The 20417-nt window shown below is 38.8% G+C and overlaps 1 protein-coding gene across 3 annotated transcripts in view; it reads right to left on the reverse strand.

Annotated features, from left to right (window-relative positions):
* Positions 1 to 6259: 6259 nt before the first annotated feature.
* The window catches only part of PKP4 (plakophilin 4), a 97947-nt gene continuing 83789 nt past the window's right edge, over positions 6260 to 20417 (reverse strand). For all 3 annotated transcript variants that reach the window (XM_075430028.1, XM_075430030.1, XM_075430027.1), the window contains exons 12-22: positions 19746 to 19929; positions 18189 to 18306; positions 17499 to 17690; positions 17189 to 17362; positions 16206 to 16356; positions 13332 to 13527; positions 11968 to 12052; positions 11746 to 11863; positions 8948 to 9079; positions 8149 to 8222; positions 6260 to 7560 (exon numbers count right to left, since the gene is read on the reverse strand). In XM_075430028.1, the coding sequence (XP_075286143.1) occupies positions 7312 to 7560; positions 8149 to 8222; positions 8948 to 9079; positions 11746 to 11863; positions 11968 to 12052; positions 13332 to 13527; positions 16206 to 16356; positions 17189 to 17362; positions 17499 to 17690; positions 18189 to 18306; positions 19746 to 19929 (1673 nt within the window). In that variant the 3' untranslated portion in view covers positions 6260 to 7311. The remainder of the gene's footprint in view (positions 7561 to 8148; positions 8223 to 8947; positions 9080 to 11745; positions 11864 to 11967; positions 12053 to 13331; positions 13528 to 16205; positions 16357 to 17188; positions 17363 to 17498; positions 17691 to 18188; positions 18307 to 19745; positions 19930 to 20417) is intronic.

Here is a 20417-nt window from a genome sequence, read left to right on the forward strand (position 1 = left end):
ATGCTGCAAGTTGAGCAAACCCGAGGTAAATGCAGTTTGTCTATCAGCCTTTTTTAGAAGTCAAAAGTGCAATTCAGCAGCTTATTTCCCCCCCCAGTAACTCATTAAAAAGTAATTTTTTTGTGTGTTTTTGATCTTCAGAAATGCTATTATCCAAAAGAGCTAAAGCAACAACTTTACCCTGTCAGCCAAAAGACCTGAGCACTTCTCTTGACAGTGGCTTGTTGGACTTGGCTAGGGAATAGGATAGGACAGATATATTAAACTCTCACTACCTCGGTGACTGTATGTCATGGTTTAACCCCAGCCAGTAACTATGCACCACCCAGCTGCTCGCTCATGGTGCGCTCCTGTGATGGGGGAGAGAATCAGAAGAGTAAAAGTGAGAAAATTCGTAGGTTGAGGTAAAAGACAGTTTAACAGGTAAAGCAAAAGCCACGCACGTGAGCAAAGCAAAGCAAGGAGTTCACTCTCTGCCTCCCATCAGCAGGCAGGTGTTCAGCCATCACCAGGAAAGCCGGGCTCACTCCATCACACAGAACGGTTACTTGGGAAGACAAATCGCATCGCTATGAACGTCCCCCCCTTCCTTCTTCTTCCTCCACTTTATCTGCTGAGCATGGTGTCCTGTGGTATGGAATATCCCTGGGGTCAGCTGGGGATGGCTGTCCCGGCTGTGCCCTCTCCCAGCTCCTTTTGCCCCCCAGCCTGCTCGCTGCCGGGGCAGGGCGAGGAGCAGAAATGGCCTTGGGGCTGTGTAAGCACTGCTCAGCAATAACGAAAACATCTCTGTGTTGCCAGCACTGCTTTCAGCACAAATTCAAAACATAGCCTCATACTAGCTAAAAAAATTAACGCTAAAACCAGCACACTGTGTTAATAAAGGCAAGAAGGATTCATCTAGTAATTTTTCAGCGTATGTGATATTTTAATATCCATAGTGTCCTGGGCAAAGGGATATATATGTGTTTGATGTTTGGCTTCCTGCCCCAGCATACCCCTGCCAGACTTACTGTTTCTTCAGTACTTGAAGTATTAGTTTTTAACATCTCTTCCCAAGTAAAGCTTTTCTTTTTGGCGGAGTTTACTGTAGTTCCTTGTGTTTAACCAACCAAATGTTTTGACTCTTTTCCTCATTTGAGCATAACTGCAGTCTTTTGAAGGATGGATGTTTAATTCTCTCTTATTCCGTTATCTTGCTGTTTAATCATACTAGCTTTTTTTTTTTTTAATCTTTTTGGAATGTCTTGATAGATTTTATGCATTTGCTTAGAGTTTTTAAGATAGTGGCCTTAAGTACTCTTCCTATGATTCACAAAAATCCGTTTCACAGTGCTTTTTAATTTTTTTTTACAAACATTCAGTTTTTATGTAATTACCATTTTAAATTTAAATATCATAATAATAGCTATCTGGCTTTTTCTTAGCCTTGTTTCAAAGAATTAAACTGGACTAGTGAAAAGGACACTTCCCAAGTACTAGTTCTGATACACTGTAGTCACTGCTCGTGCCTTTCCAGTGTCATAGCTTTGGAGCAGGATCTGGGTGTTTAGGAACACGTCAAGAGTTACTTCCTCTCTGATGGACAAGTTATGGAGAGATTCCTTTTTTTTTTTAATGAAGAGACTGCTTCCCCTACCCCCCTCAAGTGACAGTCAGTTATGGTACATTAAAAATTAGTTTTGGCATCACACCATTATGTGGCATTTTCCCAGTCTACGTGGAGGTAATCACGATCTCCCATTATTATTGCATTTACTGAACTTGCAGTCTTAAGGACCTTCCTCAACCTGTTACGTCAGTCTTTTCCATTCTCGTTTGGCAGCCAGCGATACAGCACTGTATTTCACACAGAACATGTATTTCCTGCTTAAGCCCAGAGATCTTGTTTGACAGAGAAATAAGCATTCTAATCCAACCGGGCTTCTTAGAAGTATGTATGTCTGTAGTCTCTGTTTTAAATTTTTTGTAACCCTTTAAATTGGGAATAGTTTTTTTTTCCTCTTGCTTCAGACTGTTCCTCACTATTTGCTATCTGAGTTCTTGCCAACTTGTCTTACTTTTTTCTTGAGGATTCCAAGCTTTCATGCTTTGCTTCAAAGACTGCCTTATTCTGAGCTGTGTACTCTTCTGAGCCTGTTGTATCTCCATAGACTTTGCTTTATAAAAAAACAGTTTTAAAAGTAAGTATGTCAAACTAGAAGCCAATAGTATTCTTCAGAGATCTTTAGCTCTCTTTCCAAAGCTTTAGCTTTGGAAACAAAGTTTTAACCTACAAGAGTCACCTAAAATTTCTTACTTAGTTATGTGGACCTAATATGACTGCGTCATATTAGACTTACTCCAAGCTGACTCAGGTTTTGAGAAAAGACACAATTACCAGATGTATCAGAATAGGTGCAATATAAGGCTTAAAATTTAGTCACAGAAATTGGCAATAAAAAAAAAAAAATCCAGCATTTATTTTCAGTGCTTGTAAATGGTATTGTTAATTCCTGTCGCCATTATTGTTATAAGTTACGAGCTCAGTGATATTTCATTGACTTTATATAAACATGAGCTGCCATGAGACGTAAGTTCAGTGAAAAAACATCAGATGGTAGAAGATTAATAAAGGCCACGATTTCTTTCTGGAGAACTCTTAATTTGATACATAGCAATGTACGATGTTAGGGGCTATTGCATAAGATTCACATATCAGCAGGAGATTTGTTTTCTGAAAAAAGGCACGGAAAAAATAGCCCTATTCTTGTCAGCAATTTACAGGAGTCTCAAAAGGTGCACTAACTTTGCCAGGTTTACTGTGGGTCAGCTTAAAAACTACCTATAGTCTTTTTTCCCCTCACGGATGATCCTGTAACAGAGATCATGTTACAGCGTGACGTTTCTGAATACCTAGTCACAGGATTTTTCTTCTGTGTAATTTTAATACAGCTAACCTAACCAAGCTTTAATTCCTAATCTGTTGAATTGTTACACGCTGTGACACAGTGTGACAACTGTATATTTTAAGTGCCTAAATAATTTTGTTGCTCCTTCCGTTTTATAGGATGCACAGCAATTTCTTCCCTGAAAGTGTTTTTAGACCTGTTTACTTCAGGCTTTTGGAAGCCTAATGCTGCTGTATTTATGCTGATTCTCAGCTTGATCATGGCCTGCAGAATGCCGAGGTTTGCTTGGAAGACAGCAGTGTCATTGCAGGCTAGTTATTCTGAAGGTCTGTTTTGTTGAAAAAGGGTTATTTTCTTTTTGACAAAGACTAGTGGATCCTTTCAAATCTACAAGACTGACATCTCACTAGATACTGATGGTTGTTAGGAAGGCAACATTGTGCACAACAGCATTAGACAGTCTTAAACTTCAGTAATAATTGTCCAGTTCCAAGGACTGATGGAGTGAAGGAAATGGTGCAGCCAGAAACGAGTCCTTGCCTCACAGCCAGAAATGAACCCTTGCACCTTATGCCACAGCGTGTGAAGATTCCTCCAGCCTCTTCTATCCAGCCTTACCTATGAGAAACATCACAGTCAGTCTCAGAATGACAGCTTTCCTTTTAAACCCTTTATCTACTGTTGTTGTTGAAAGCTGCAGTAATTTACCCACGGCCACAGTCACCTATTTTTTTTTTTTTAAAGTTGATTAATGTTTACATTGTTACTTTTTATTTCTTACAGTAACTCAAACACAGAACACACACAACTACTGGCCTTGGCTGAGCTGTTTTCAGTTAAGCCAGTGTCTCTTAGCTCTGACAGGCTAAAGAGTTTGTCTTTCTCTGGTGTTCACAGTCTGTCTTCTTACAGCTAAATCTTGTTTTTCTGCATAACTCATCTCTGCTCCTACCAGGCTCATCCACGTCTCTCTTTTTTCGCTACCCTGTAAACTTGGGTTTGGCTGTGACGGTTTCGTTTCACTTGGCAGTTCACCCATATGCGTTAGGCCTGTTCTGACCCCGCACAACCAGGTGTTCTCACTGGAGCTGTATGCTCAGGTATGTGTCTAGAATTTGTATTTTAGGATATATCCTAGATCTTTGTGCTACACTAAGAGAGAGGAATCACTCCATTTCTTGCCCTTTGAGCATTCAAGAGAAATTTTGAAGGCAGTGCAAGACTGCAGCACTTTTTGACTTCAGTTACAGGGGAATCAGTATGAAGTAGCAACACCCAGCTTAGGCAGAAGCGATCTGCTGCCTAACCTAAATACCTAGCTGAACAAATGAAGTGCATGGTGGTTAAAAATGTCAGATACCGTATCTGAGGAAAGGTACAAGCTGACTACAGTTCAGCCATACTCATCAAGACAACTAGTAGAAGCCAAAGAATCATCTTGCTGTCCTAAAAAAAAATTCTGATCTCTGCTTTCATATAGAGTTCTTCAATGTAACTATATCAATTCACCAAAATTTCAGGTCAGACTGTTGAGAGTTATGAATGTGCATGTATGACTTACATTGCCTGACTTGTTCATAATGGACACTTGTCACTCAGACGAGAGTAAAGACCACCAAAAAAAAAAAGTGCCCTTTTAGGAGCTGGGATTCTTCTCAGCCTATGTGAATAGTAATCCTAATTCAGTTAGGATTTACTTCCTTTTTAAGCATATTGCATTTAGGCTTTTTACAAGATAGGGAACCATGGACACACGTTACTTTAAGCACTTGTTTCCCATTGTTCTCTGGCACTTAGTGAGCATAATGCTTTCACTGAGGTTAAGCTACTTTCAGTTGTCCTCTGTGGAGTTATTTACACAAAAGGACACATACAAGTCTGCTGCTGGGTCTCACTGTACACTTTCTCAATCATCTGTTCTAATCCACATCACAGTTGACTCCCTGCTTTTGAAGTTTAATTCCTCTTTTTCTTTCACCATATCTGCAATCATCATAAAGGTGGAAACAAAGTAGTTAATTTCCCAGGGCACTATTACTATTTAACTTCCAAATTAGCATCACCTTCTCCTAAGGACATCCACTTTTTCTAAAAGTTAATTTTTATCTTTCTCAGTGGAGTATCAATCTGAATACAGAAATGTGCATAAAACACATTTGAAAAGCATTCCGCTTAAATTTATGCTGCTGACATTTTGAAACAGGCTGAAAAGCCAGACTGCACTATGAAAGTGAACAGTGAAATGAAATTGTGCCCTATTTCTTTCCCACTTCCACACATTCAATCTGAAACTACACATAAAGGGAAATTAACCAACAAATACACTGTACAGACAATTTTAATCAGTATAGCACCAAGACATAATGTGTATACATAAATGAAACCAGTAAAACAAAAAGAAAATTAACATAGTGAACTATATATTTGTATATTCTACATCATGACAGATCCAGACCAGGGGTGCTGTCCCAAATCTTGCTGATTTTGATCTTGATGAAACTGCCTCTGATGAGAAGCAAAAATCATTCCGCGATACAGCTGTTGTGTTGAAATGACTACCTCCCTCTTTTCTGGAAAGTTACTAGCGGATTGAGAGAAACAAAAAATAACAAACTATGACCCTTTCAGTCTATTATTTTGTTATCTGAAGCTAATTTAAATCTTCCTGGGACAATGAAATGCCAAATAAGTGTACTTGGCTCAGAGAGCTACCACCTTTAGTAGGTTACAGGCATACCAGCTAATCAACATTGATCTGCCTTAGTCTGCGTACCAGAGCTTGCACATGACTCGGAAGGTACATAAAACACTGATGAAAGATCAGTGGTGAAATTATTGTTACAAGAAACAAACTCAAAGTCAAGTAAATGGAAACTATTTTCTATCTTCAAAGAGAAAATAAAGTCTTTAGCAAAGAAAAGGCACCACCTGCATGATACTGGCCCTCAGCAACACAGTTGTCGCACTGCAGCCAGTAGGAATTGCGTGGCTGTATATCAAAGTCAAGACCTAGCTCACTACTTTTACTGTGCTGTTTACCTTTCATTTCTTTTCCCTTTTACAGTCAGGGGGCTGAAGTAGTGCAACCAATTAAGGAAAAGTGAATTTTCCTTATAATCCAAACTTGGAGCTGTTCTACTTACCTTTTCTCATTTCACTGATGCAGTCTGGATATTTGGAAACACTGAAAATTGAAGAAAAGCGCAAAGATGAGGAACAATAATTATGATTACAGACAGTGTAAAGTTAACAGGCTCTATGGCATGAGGAAAGTATGTGATATAGTTACTTAAAATAATCAAAGATTTTTATTGTAAATAAATCAAAGCAGAATGTAGTTAAAATGGAGACTTACAATTTCTATGAAAGCAAGATCATCTTGACTTTCTTGGGGAGAGCAAGGGGAGTAGAGGAGCGATGGGAAGAAAACAGGACAGAGTTCTGAAGTATCTTGGATTGCCCATATCGAAAGTAAAAATGCTAGTCTAAGAAATAACGGGAGGAGAGTGCACATTTTCACACTTTGGTCTGTCAGCCTGAGAAATTCAGAATATATGGACGGAAGAAAGCTGGGAAGATTAAAGATATCAAAACATGCAATTAGACTTCATATTCATGGCATCTGATTCTGAGTATCACACAGAAAAAATAATAAAAAAATGAACAGGGAACAGCTTTCCATGGATGAGACTTCCATATTTATTGTTATTCCATGTGCATAGAAAATGGCAGTGAAGTTTCTTATGAAATAGGCAGGGAATGGGAGAGGTGTAGATATACTGGACTGGAATTTGTGCTTCAAAGTTACACTATTCATTTTTAAAAGGCTTTTTTTTCCTTTTAAAATTTATAACGTTTTCTTGGAATTTTTTTTGTGCATGATGTTTCAAATTCCTTTTAAAATGACACACTGCATTACAAATGGATGGCACTTTAAACCAATGTGGCATTTCCATATTTACACCAACGAAAGAAATTTACAAGACGTAATAGCATACAATCTTGACATTTAGTAATAGCAATAAAACAAGGGCATCCATTTTATTTTTTCTGTACAAACTATCAGAACAAGACTTTTATTCACATAAAAAAAAATTCAGCTTTAATTTGCTCTGACCTACACACTTTCCAAATTCATTTTACTCAATTCTCAAACCTTTCATCACATCGCCCACACCCTCACCAGACTACAGGAGCTACAAGTAATTATACTTAACATCTAAACAGAGCAAAAAACCATCCCTTCCAGTTTTTCTTCCTGACAATTCCTCACTTGAAAAAAAAAAATTAAAAAAAAAAAATCTTCCTTGTTCCTTCTTTTATTTCACTTTCACATTTCATAACCAAAGCAACAAATGAGGCCATTCCATTTCTTCTGAAGCAAGATGAGAAATACACTGTTGTTTTTTTCTCTTTGATGCTACACCCAGGAGTCAGGTGAACCCGGGTACTGTTCTGCTCTATAAGAAGATCGTCTGGTGGAATAAAAGTCTACATAATTTGTGGTTGATTTCAGTCCGTACTGTGTTGTGTAATCTGAAGTAGCAGGAAAGTGAACTCGATCATCAAAATATGGGTCTTCGTAGCTATGTGGGGACTGCAAATATAATCTGTACGCATCATAGTTTTTTCTGTTGGTATCTTCTTGACTGTAGTACAATTGCTGATGCTGTTGACAAAATGATAGAAAAATAAGCCTTCAAAATATAATTGGCAGAGAAAATACTTGTTTCTCAAACTTACACACACTATACAGAACCTTTCCCTAAAAACTTAAGTGCAGCTCTACCGATCATGATAATAACATAGGTTTCAAACATCTATGAAATGTACCTAATTTTCAATGAAACTAAAATGAAGGAAAAACTTCTAAGCCTGCCTGCATTTCTCCCTTCTGCATTCACTGGAAAGCCAGTACCTCTCAAAAAGTAGTACTTTTAGAGCATAACGAGAAAGTACAGAACCTGACTGTACCTACCAAAAAATAAAGTCAAGTCAAGTCAGAAAAGTGGTCTCAGATCCCACCATAAGAACATGCTAAAATACGTGACTATAGAAAGAAAACACAAGGGTAGTGGACGTATACAAGCAATTCATAGTTTAAGTACACTAATGCCCAACAACAAATTAACTATGCTATAGACACACTCTGTAAAAAAAGGACCCTACTGTTACAAAGTATACTCAAACGTTCCATCAAACACTATATGCTGAGTCTTGTTATCAGTGTCATTTCAAAATAAAATTTTGCAGTCACCTGTAGTCGTCTGTTTTGTTCTCTTGCTGGTGAGGAATAGGAACTGATGTAAATTGGTGACGCTTTGCTGGAACCTGTGAGAAAACAGTTCATGGCATAAACTTCAGTCTTTATTCTTTTGTCTGTAAGTCTATTTACTCCTATTTTACCTAGAAGAAATTATGTAGCACCCAAACAATTAAGTCTGCACATTTTAGTATCTCATAATAATATAACAACACAATACAGGCAAATTTTGTCCCTCAGCAGTAGTTAAATTGAAACAAAAAGGCTGTTTTGTGTTGCAGTCTTTTGTTTCACAGACTAATAACCTTTAAAACAAGGAACTTCCTTCTCTTTATTGACTGCCATCTCTATTGTTTTGCAACTTGTGTCAAATAGTAAGAAGGAAAAGGGAGATCAGGGAAAAGATTAAGTCTTGGTTTAATTTAATAATATAGTATTATTAAAATATACAAGCACATATTATTTATAACTAATAATAATAATATTTAAGATGGGCATAATAAAACAATTTTCTGTAATAGGATTTTAAATAAAAATAAAAATTCCAAACATCTCTCACCTCCCACCACATAATCAGATCTTCTCTTATGCTGGCAATGTGTGCAATTTTAAAGAAAATAGCAGAGACAGATGAAAAACCTGCTCTCTTCCATATGCAATGAATATAATGAATAAAAACAGAAAACAACATTAAGTAGTAACAAGCCTGCTAACGCAACTGTCCATACTATAACTCCTCACATAAGGAATATTTACGTATTCCGCTTAAAAGTTCACCTAAGTGGTATCTTACCAGTATATATGTCTTTATGTGTAATGACATCGCCTTGGTTATTGTAATACTGCATAGAAGGTTGCGTTCTATCATATTCAGAGTGGGGTTCTCTAATTCCTAATAAAGCCGGTGATGAGGATGTGCTGCCAACTGATGAAAAAAGCAAGATTAAGGTTATCAATATATACAACAAAAGCTTTTCCCATACCTAACTTTCTTTTTATTCTATTCTCATCCCTTTCTTAAGGATTAAAAAATGAGAGAGAAGTGGGTAATGGACAAAAGTAGTACATAGCTTTTCTTGGATGTAGAACCCCAATGACAAAAGCTATCATAAACATGCCACGAGATTATAATTTTATACTTTAATGGTGTATAATGCTTACAACTGAAGTAAGGCACCTTACCTGTTTCAGTTTGCATATGACAATTTGCATTTACAAGGTGATACTCCTGCTAATGTTTACAATTTTATGTAAGTTAGACTTAAATAGAATCTTTAAGTCCATCTTATCACTTGGGACAGGACAGAACAATTTACAGTCTGCCTGGCTGAAGTGATCCATTACTGTTCTTTGATTAGCATGCAGAAGTGTGTCTTGAACATTTTGTGCTCCAGGTGGCTGACAACCACTGTACAGTCATAACAATGGATTACTTACTTTCTATCCTTACAGTGAACAGCTGAATCTCTACTGCAGTTGTAAAAAATTTGTTCTGCTAAATCTTCCCTGTTTTACAGTCCACTAAGGTTTTGTTGGCTTAGAAAGAGGCCAGTACCACAGGAGAAAAATGCTTAAAAGCAATTTCTAGAAATTTTGCTTCAAAATATTAATCAATGATAGCTTCTTCCTGTAGCTGTGCCCATTACATCATATCTCACATTTTTATGTCATTATAGATAGCTTAATTACTGATACTATCCTGGCATATTCATGGCTAGAAAAGCTAAATTTGGGGTTATCATTGGAATTCTGACACGGGTCAACATAATGTGTGTGTTAATAATTGAGTGACTGAAACAAGAACAACTGTTACAGGCCAAGTGTAACTGCTCTGCCATTGCATCCACTCTGCATGCCGTAACCAGCAAGGCTGCTACCACAGTACCCTCTGTGGACGTGTTCTTTGCACCAGTCTTCACCTGGCTAGTGTAAGCTTGTTCATGCTCTGGAACAGAGACGCAGACACCTCCTGTTAGGGTTTTTTACTAAGCGTTCTTTGAAGTACAACAGCCTCTGAATATTATGTTGGAGCTGCCCATCTTACTTCCAACTTGTAGTTGAAAGGACTGGAGTCACACAGTTGTACTGCTAGCGTATGTTGGGAGAGAAAGTGCCAAGATAAGTATTTGACAATAGGTATTGGAATATCCTTTTACACTTCGGTAGAATCTGGTCAGTTCCCTGAGCCTAAGCTTTATTTGCTTACTTGTCACTGCTTATTTTGAGAAGGTATTTTTGGCTCTGGCAGTAGATACATAGCTTAAACAGTCTGTGAATTCAAGGTGGTGTTTTTATGCCAGTACGTGCAACTTGGCAAGTAGGTGTAAAAGTAAAAACTGCCTTCAGTATCACGTGGTATGAGTGACAAAGATACTTGGGCAGGACATTCTTCTGGAATCCTGAAGGGCTGGGAGAAAACCGAACATGGAACGCAGTAAGATCAGAAGAACAAAATCCTCTGGAACTGGTAACCGCAGTCTGCTGCTGTATGGCACCAGACAAAGGAGTCAGTCCTGTATGTTGTACTGTGGTGGCTGAGAGGAACTCTGGGCATGAACGATATGCCTTCTTTCCCTTCTTAAGACAGGTATACCTAAGAAGGTATACTTCTTGTAGGAAAATAAATCCCTGGTTGAGTCCTTGTTTTTCAAGTCAACCATGTCATGAACAAATGTGCAAGGGTTGTTACTTTTATGTAAAGCAGTAAACAAACAAGAGTACTGTAGGAACTGGTCACTTATTTTAGCAGTCATGGTAGATATTTCTCAGCATTAACAGAGACATAAAACATAAAAATAGAAGAGTAAATTGGATAAAATAAAATGCCAAATGAAGACAATATACAAGGCTTCAAGTAGGTGTTGTATCAGCCCCCACATGAAAATCTAAATCCTAGTACTGAAGATGTTAAAGGACTAGAGGTGAGAAATAAATGAGAAGGAGCCAGAAAAGTAAGATTTTTGTATTTGTCTTGCTCATCCTACTGGGACAATACGTAGTTGGGAATGAAAATAGGTTCCTCGCTATTGGTCTGTTGCTTTCTATGCTATCCAGTACCTGTGTTCTGTGAGGCTACATCTACAATGCCAAGTCATACAGCACAGGAGGAGTGGCTTTGTAGAGGGAAACAGCTGGTAACAAAGACCAGACATGTACTTGGAGGATTTTACGTAGCACGCAGTCTAATCTGGTCCCACGAACTGAATGCCTGTTAGCAGCTGGAGTATATCAGTGGTCTGGAAGCACACCATCTGAAGTAGTTTCATCCAAAAGAAATACAATTCACACATTCTGAGACTACAGCTTGATTTGCATTAAGGAGTAAGTGGGGAGATTTGCTTCAAAGAGCTCCTTATCCAAACTAAAATGCTAATGTCGCATCCACAAATCCCATGGAACCTCAAGCCTGCCAACTGTCACAGCTAAGGTTAACGTTCAGAGTACATGAGGTACTTATCTTCAAATACAGAGGAGAGACAGCGTGACCTCCGTGTTTGAGACAGAGTAAGCAGTAAACTGAGAGGCTATGTGAGTTAAAACAATGGGATTAGCAGGTACCCCTTCAGTAAACCTCTGCATTTCTTGACTGACCTGACTGTATGACAGGTGACATCTGTTGATTTGTTGTTGATAAAGAAGGATGCGATTTGAATCTCTCTCGCTCTAGTGTTGATACTGGTGTTATAAAATGACTTTGATTCCATCCATCCTGTGGAGTGGCAAAAAGAAAAAAATATCACAACAAATTGCTTTTCATTAAGTTAGGAGTTTTTGTAGAACTGTTTTCCAGTGTAGGCTAATTTTGTCATTTACCTTTTTATAAATGCTACGGAGATCTCTGTATTGCCATAATGTATTCAGTACCTGGGCGGCTGCCTTCACAACTTTCAGTGATGATCTAAGGGAGTAAAGGATATTACATTATTAGAAGGCCACTTAATTGCACTTAAAAAGAACAATGTTCCCAAGCTATATAATAGGCTAAACCTTGATGCTGTGAAGCAAGTCAGGTCATCACTCCAGGTCTCAATAATGCATGCCTGCGCTACGACAACGTGAACGCAGCTGTGCCGGCAGCCTCACCAAAAGGCTGGTGCAGAACCTGATTAAGCATGGTTAAGCATGACAATCATTGCCCTCTCCAGCCTTGAAATTTTGTCTTCATGTCACCCACGCGAAGAATACAGACAGAAAGGTTGAATTAGTTACTGTCATTCTTCAAGAATTAAAAATTATGAAAAGAAACATTCTATTTCATGCATTTCATAAAGACTGAGATACATACTTTAAATCCTTGTACAAAATTCCTAGCTGTAGAAAAAGAATCAACAAATAAAAGAGAGCTAGTATTAAAAGTCTCCAGACATCCTCGTAGTGAGACTTTCTCTCAGTTCTATGTTGCACTACTGAAAACTTTACTGATTGGGAAAACACTTCTCCACTCTCAAGCGCAAGGCTAGGAAAATTGTTCCAGCTATTATCAATGATAAAACAATGCCGTCTTTTAAAAGCGAAATGGTAGTAAGCTGAGAGTGGTACTGAAGGAGTGATTTGACATTAAATGCCACAGCATGACATCTGTGTTAAACCTATGCCTTTTTCTGTCATGGTGAAGATTCATCCAAATACAGTCTCTGAAAGAGAAGACTGAAAAAATTGCAGTAGCTAGTGTTAATCAATGAGTAGACACTCTTAATACGTTCACAAGATTTTATATTTGTTTAATGTACCTTGTTGCCTCACAAATGTAAGTGCAGATGCAACTTTACACAGAATCACAGAATGTTAGGGGTCTGAAGGGACCTCTGTGGATCGTCTGGTCCAACCCCCCTGCCGAAGCAGGGTCACCCAGAGCAGGCTGCACAGGACCTTGTCCAGGCAGGGTTTTGAATATCTCCAGAGAATGAGACTCCACAACCTCCCTGGGCAGCCTGGGCCAGGGCTCCGTCACCCTCAGAGTGAAGAAGTTCTTCCTCGTGTTCAGCTGGAGCTTCCTTTGCTTCAGTTTGTGCCTGTTGCCCCTTGTCCTGTCGCTGGGCACCACTGGAAAGCGTCTGGCCCCGTCCTCCTGACACCCACCCTTAAGGTATTTATAGGCATTTATAAGATCCCACATTCTTAAGCATTTTAAATGGAATAGAGAAGCCGTTTAGGTATGAACTTTGTTGCCCACTTGCCTGTCACCTCTTCCTTTCGTTATGTTCACCAGCTTTTCTATTCCTCCAGTGTCAGCGAGAGCTTTGGCATTTTCCATGTTTTTACTAGTGACCTCATGCAAGGCACAGCAGATTGCTGCTACAGTCTCGTCAGACAATATGCTTGGACCATTGCCTCCTGGAAGCCGATTAACCAGATCTCGCATAGCGTATTTACCTATAAAACCCCATCAACAGAACCAAGTTAAAAAAAAGGTTTTGGTACTTAAGATTTGAAATTATAGGACTCATCACAAAAGTGCATCTGAAAGCAATAAAAAGAAACACAGGATTCATGGAAACCTTCCAAGAATTCACATTTTACACAGAGTCAAGGCACACCAGAGATTAACTTTTGATTTTTTTTTTTTCCCCTTTTAGCTTAAAAATGTGAGAAGTGGCATTTTTGCATTAAAACAGGAGCATCTGTAAACAGGAATTATTTGGAGAAAGCGGCATCAGTCAAGGAAAAACGTTACTCTTATTTATTGTCATTGAAGGAGTGGTGCACATTCCTAGGCTTCATTTATGGGAGGGTTAAAGAAATCCTTGCAGTAACTTGGAATTGTTTTCTTTCAGACATTCTGTTCACCTTATTTGTTACGCATCAGAGATCAGATCTCAGCTCTTTCAGATTCCAGTAACTGACTGATGCACAGGAATAATCCCACTGCAGACAGGGGAAATTAACTAAAGCTGAGGTAATTTTTTTTTTTTCCTGTTTAGGCTGTGCTGTTAATTGAATGATTAACTGATTTTATTGAAGACATGTATTTGTACATAACAGTGAATAATGAATAAGCTTTACACAAAGCCATTAGCTATCTATTTGCATAGTGTGCCTGAGGAAAAAAAAAATGTCCAAAAAGGAATTCTGCAAACAAAAGGAACAACTTTTCAAATCCACTGGAAAACTATCTCAACACTGAATACAGGAGTACCCTGTCACTGCCAGTCTTTTAGCACGCTCATCAACACGTGGTTGCATATACCAGCTTATATTGTTATTTGTTGGGATCCCCCAGTCTCTTCTTCAGAGTTTAGACCATGTAAACTCATTATTCCTGCCCCTACCAACGGCAGTAAAGTTGCATAAAATATGTTACTAGCACGGGGGAATTTATGACTCACTTCATGTCTCAGAATATTTTGTACAAAGATTAGTTTCAGAGTGTATCTGGAAAGCCAATAATTCTTTCATAGTTAAGGCTTTGACAGGGAGAGGGAACAGGTGGAGGTGCATTCCTGAACTGAAGAAAGTTCTGCCAAGAAGGGGAAACAAAACCCTGAAAAGAGACTAAGTATGACCAAGTATGATGTGTATATGGCTGAAGCTATAGAACAGAACTGTCTTTTTACAGATTTCTTATGTATGTAATAGCGATGCTGCAAGAAAATGTGTTCACCTCTGCTGTGGTTTAACCCAGCAGCGGCCAAGCCCCAGACAGCTGCTCACTCACCCCTCCCCTTCCCTGCAGCGGGGTGGTGAGGAGAATGGACAAAGGGGGAAGCTTGTGAGTTGAGATAAAGACAGCTTACTAAGGGGACAAAGGAAATACTAATACCACTACTACTAATAATAATGAATATGCAGAACAAACTATATATATAATACAGTTTTTCTCACCACCCAATGACTAATTTGTGGTCAGTCCCCAAGCAGTGATTGCGGAACCACAAAATCATGAATTTTGAGAAATTCATGAAGAAATTTGAACTCCCAGAAAATGAGAAAGATAGCTAGCTCCCTGTCCCCTGGACAGCTCCCACTGATAAACTGTGCATGCTGTCCATGGTATGAAATATTTCTGTTGCCTGGTGTGGCGAGCAGTCTGACCATGCTGCCTCCCAGCCCCAGCCACAGCTGCTCGTCAGCTGAATGTGGGAAACCTGGAAAAGTCCTTGATTTCACAGCAACCACTGACCACATCAGTGTTACCGACCTTCTCGTACTAAATCCAAAACACTGCAGCTACTGGGAGGAAGATTAACTCCACCCTAGCTGAAACCAGGACAACCCGCACTTATTTTTTTGAGAATACTGATACTCTTACCTGTATAATAGTTGTTATATACCTATCCCACTAGTCTACAACACAGAAAATGCTTCTGTAATAAAAATGAAACTTTTTTAGATCATGACGTGTGTTAGCAGGGTTCATTTAGGCCACAGCAGTCTGAAGCTGAGGGTGAGGCATGTTCAACGCTTCCCATAATAGACTGCGATTCCTGATCAAGGCAGGAAAAATGCTGTTTGGGTTTTTTTTTTAAATGCTAGATGAGAAAGGCACAGATGAATGCTTAAATATTAAAATTGACAAAAGGGAAACAGTAAGTTTTTCTAGCAAGCACCCTTGATGATTACTTAATTCAGCAAGGACACATACATACTGCTCTGTATCTGGGGTTTCATGGCAATATTTTACTAAGAGAGGATTTCTTCCCTCTGTCCCTATCCAATACCATTAAATAAAGTACTTACTGATGTTCTGGCAGCAGAGCTGTCCTATCCTCTCGCAATATGTCAGGCACCTTGAAACCCTCTGAGAAGGTTACTGTTTAGCTCCAAGGAAGCAGAGTTGTGTTTTCCATTGTATTTTGTACTGACAGTTTCCTTTCCAGTCCAGTTTACCTGAGGTGACTTCCATCCATTGTGAAAAGATTGCCACGCAAGATGGCTAAAGGCGAACTAAAATGTCAGCATTACTCCAAAAAGCTAGTGCTGTCATTTTCTGTGACACAACTGATGTGCTGCAGTACAATCAAGTATGATATTTCTACTGGTAGTAGTGTTTTGTCAATACAAGGTCTGACGTGCTGGCCATCGTGCTTTCTTCAGTACAGTTCTGCACTTACCAATAAGCTCCTTATTGCGAACATCTAATGCCATATTCCGTAAGGCAGTTGCCACAGATGAAACAACTCTGTCGTTATCCATTCTCAGGAGCTCCACAAGGATTGGCAGTCCTTTTTCTTTTCTTACAGCAGCTCGAATGTATGCTGCGAACTGTAATGAAACCCCAGTTACTCACACATCTACTACAACATCCTGATTGAAATAATTTCTTACTAGATTGTAATTCTTAAGAATTCTTTGGACATTTTCCAAAGAAAAGATGACATGTTAAATGCGTATCTTTTCTAGTATTATAAAGGGTTGGCTCTTTGTTGGTTTTCACTCATTCCTCTTACAAAGCAATATTTAAAAAATGTGGTGTAACAGACAAAATATCTTAATATGATTACAAATTACTGAAAATGGAACAGGGTTTTTTTTAAGAACCTATTTCATAAAATGAAAAAGTCTTAGCTGTTTTTCTACAAGAAAAGGAAGAATTAACTTTATTTTAATCTCTCTGTGACAGATACACCACATTAATAAAGTGTTCTCATGTGGTTCTTTTGTAATGTAATTGTATGCAAGGGCCACAAGCAAGAATGTATGGAAAGAAATAATATAAAGAATAAAGCAAATACAAACAATTTATTTATGCTGGTCTTATTTTGACAGTACCTTCCCACCAGGACTCACAGCTAAAAGATGCTAGAAGATTTTGACATAATATGCACTGGAGGAAAGCTTTTTCTGTTTATTTAAAATAAATGGTACCAATTTCAAGGCCAGTTTCTATATTGCTCTTCCTGTCTACCTTCTTTGTCACTGCTTTTCACTGTGGAAATAACATCACTGCAGCACATAAGCACTAATGATACACGCTAGAGAGAAACACAGAGAGGCATACTAAAAAATTACATGTTCCTTCCAAACATGTTCCAATATCTTATTTAAAAAAACAGCTAAAATGCAACGATAGGAGGACGAATAGGAATTCACGTACCTTCCAGTTGCCTGCAGAAAGATTCTGGAGAGATCCTGCAGAACCCTCCAGAGTAGCTGGATTGGAGCTTTCTGCTAGAAGCGTCAGGTACGGCTTTACCACAGATGGGTGCCATAGCATTTCCACCCCTTTAGGAGACTTGGAAAATCCTGGTATAGGGCCAACTCCATCCCACTGAGAAATGAACGTATATTTGTAACTATGTGAATTTTCATTCAACATGTGCTGGTTTTTCTTCAAGCTATGTACTTTCCTCCATCATTAGCTAAACTACAGTTGATGTATTTGTAATACAAGGAAAATGACAAACCTGATCCTCCTGCGAAGTTTTTTTTTTCTTCTTCTTTTTTTTCCCCCAGCAACTTGGCTCTGAATCTTTGCTAGGTGATTCTTTTCCTAACAAGTCATCCAGTTCATTGATTCCTAGCAGACGTGCCTGAGGTACCTCCAGTTCCAAACGGTAAGAAAGGTTTCTCAAGGTACACACACAGTTTTCCACTGTCTGAAGCCAAACCAGAAAGATGTCATGTAATTAGTTACTTTCTTACATATCAATAAAGCATATCAAACAAATTAAGTAGAGGTGAAAAGGCATTTGGAGCACAAGCACTAAATTCTAATTCTGGGCCTTGGGCATTGCTTTGTTGTTTCTCTGGGAAAACTGAAATCTCTCTCCTGATATCCTCAAATATGAAAACATTTATAACAGCAATCTCTACTATAGTGGATTATTTTTTAGCATTCTGAAAATGAAAAGCACAAGAGCTTACTGTTACTTTATTGAGGAATGATTACTTCCACACTGAAAGTGGAATGCACAGAACAAGTTACACTGTATTATGCAACAGAACTTGACTGTGCACCAGTAAACTGGGGTTGGGAGAGAAGACCAGTTGAGCTAAGCACATCACGGTGCTAAATTATACTACACAAACCCCAAAAGGTCTGATCAGGCATACAGTTTAGCACTAAAAATCACTTAGGTGAAACATGCACGCACCTTGCTGTCATAATCGGATGTGTTGACACATGTGTGGATCACGTACAGCAGTGAATCAACCAGCCCTTCGCAAGACCTCATCTGCTTCCTGGCTTCTTCGCCTGCGGAGCTCAGATTCCTGGAGGGTTGAAAGGAGAAAGGCACACGGTGCATTCACACAGACATACATGCAGTCATTCTATTCGATAGCTTGCAGAGGGTTTTTAGTACAGCTGACTGATAATTGACAAGCAAACACACCGTTTTGTGCAGTAACCCACCCCCCGTTCTTATAAAGGATAAATACGATTCCGACCTGCAATTTCCAGACAGCATTGACTCAGTGACAAGAATGGCCACAAGTAGAACCCCCTTCCCACAGACTTTTCCATTCCAAGCCCTCGCTGTAGTACAAGCGCAAATCTATGGTACGTGCTGTAGAACAGATTGCTGAGTGTGTCTGTGTTAGAAATACCTTCTGTTGTCTCTTTTTTCAATTGCATCCATTCAGTGATCTGTTCTGCAGTGCAGCGCCCTTAACGTTTGTCATAGTGCTACAGAGAAGTATCAATGTGCAAATTAGGGCACAGGGAAAGGAAAGGGCTGCACTGTGCTTTAGAATAAGCAGCAAAGGATGTAGACAAATATTTGCCTTCAAGGCCACCATACTGCAGAACCTGAAGCCCACACTGTGACAGTGTGACACCACTGAACGTTACCACGATACCACGGACAATGGTACTGCTACCAAAAAACTGCCACCGTGCCTGTCCACAGAGGTGTTTTTTCTGTAGACACCGTGGTTGCACTAGAACGCAAGCACAACCCTAAGTTCAAAAGCACTGTAAAACTCGTCATCTTGAAAAACACCCTAATGAACAACAAAAAAGCAGTTTATGAACACATTCTGAAGCTTAGAAGGGTTACCAGCAAATAAAAAGCAATTCAAGTTCTGTTTCAACACAATGACCTTACTGTGCTGTTTAATGGAACACAATTTGAGGTCTAATAAATTAAAATTATAAACAAACCTACAAATGAACAGAAATAGCTCATATACTACCCTTAGCCCTTGAATTCTATTTGCAGATATTTTAGTTTTGCCTTTCATTATTCTCAATACTTTTTTCCCTTCTTACTGCTGTTTGAGAAATCCACAAAGGGAACAGTCAAACACTTCTTTATCGATATGTTTGCATATAAAAACATAATTATTTAATGTATACAACAATAAAGAATCACCAAATGCACATTTTTTTTCCTAAATAATATTCATAAGCCCTACACATAATAGAAAAATTGCAGTAATTAATAGGGGAAAAGTGAAATAATCGTAATTTATAAAAAAACGAACCGAAATTTAACCATCAGCCATTGTAGTTAGCATCTTAATGACCAACTTCGTACTTTCCGTATTTTTCTAATACAGAAAAAAAACATGCAAAAGCTGCTTAAATGATAGAATTATATGTAATGTATAGAACGCAACAACTCTGTCTTAAAAATTACATTAAAAACAGGATCTGCTGGATAACATAATTACTCTGTAAAAGGGAGTCTTCTAGGACAGCAAATTACCTCAGGCATCCTGTAGTATTGCGCAGAACTAAGGAAGTCTGAAATTTAATTTTATGATCATCATCAAAGGAAGCACTGTTCCATCCCGAATGTGGCACTACCACAGTGTTCGTTAGCGTTGACAGAGCATCTCTAATGATTGTCATCTTCACTGCGTCACATGAAGACAAGTTCCAGAGAACCCCTGGAGAAAAGATTTCCATTGCAGCAAAGTCAGAAAAGACTTGGGAAACAAATATAAAGCAACATTAACTACTTAAAAGACATCACTTTAAACAGGAGAAAGATAACGTATCTATGCCAAACCCACAGAAATACAATTAGTCTGCAATGTAACTTTAGTGTTATTCCAACATTATTGGTCAGTAAGTGGTGAGCAGGACTGCCATTAAAAGATTCACGTTCCAGACGGAAATGAATCTGAAAAACTTCAGATCACAATGTGTTCAGCCACCTTCGCTCCAGCTGCCTGGCTGCTGCATACGCTCTTTGATGAGAGCTGGAACGCGAGATGATGATCAGAATACTCCTGGCGGCTCAGCAGCTAGATCTCCCACAATACTGAGAAGGAAGGAACATGTGCATCTCGGCGAGTAAATACTCTTTCCTTAAGGAAAACTACTCAGCAGAAACGCACACTGACTGACAGGAGGCGTTCCCTTCCTTCTTTCC

Source organism: Opisthocomus hoazin, chromosome 9, assembly GCF_030867145.1.
Source record: "Opisthocomus hoazin isolate bOpiHoa1 chromosome 9, bOpiHoa1.hap1, whole genome shotgun sequence".
NCBI classification, from domain to species: Eukaryota; Metazoa; Chordata; class Aves; order Opisthocomiformes; family Opisthocomidae; genus Opisthocomus; species Opisthocomus hoazin.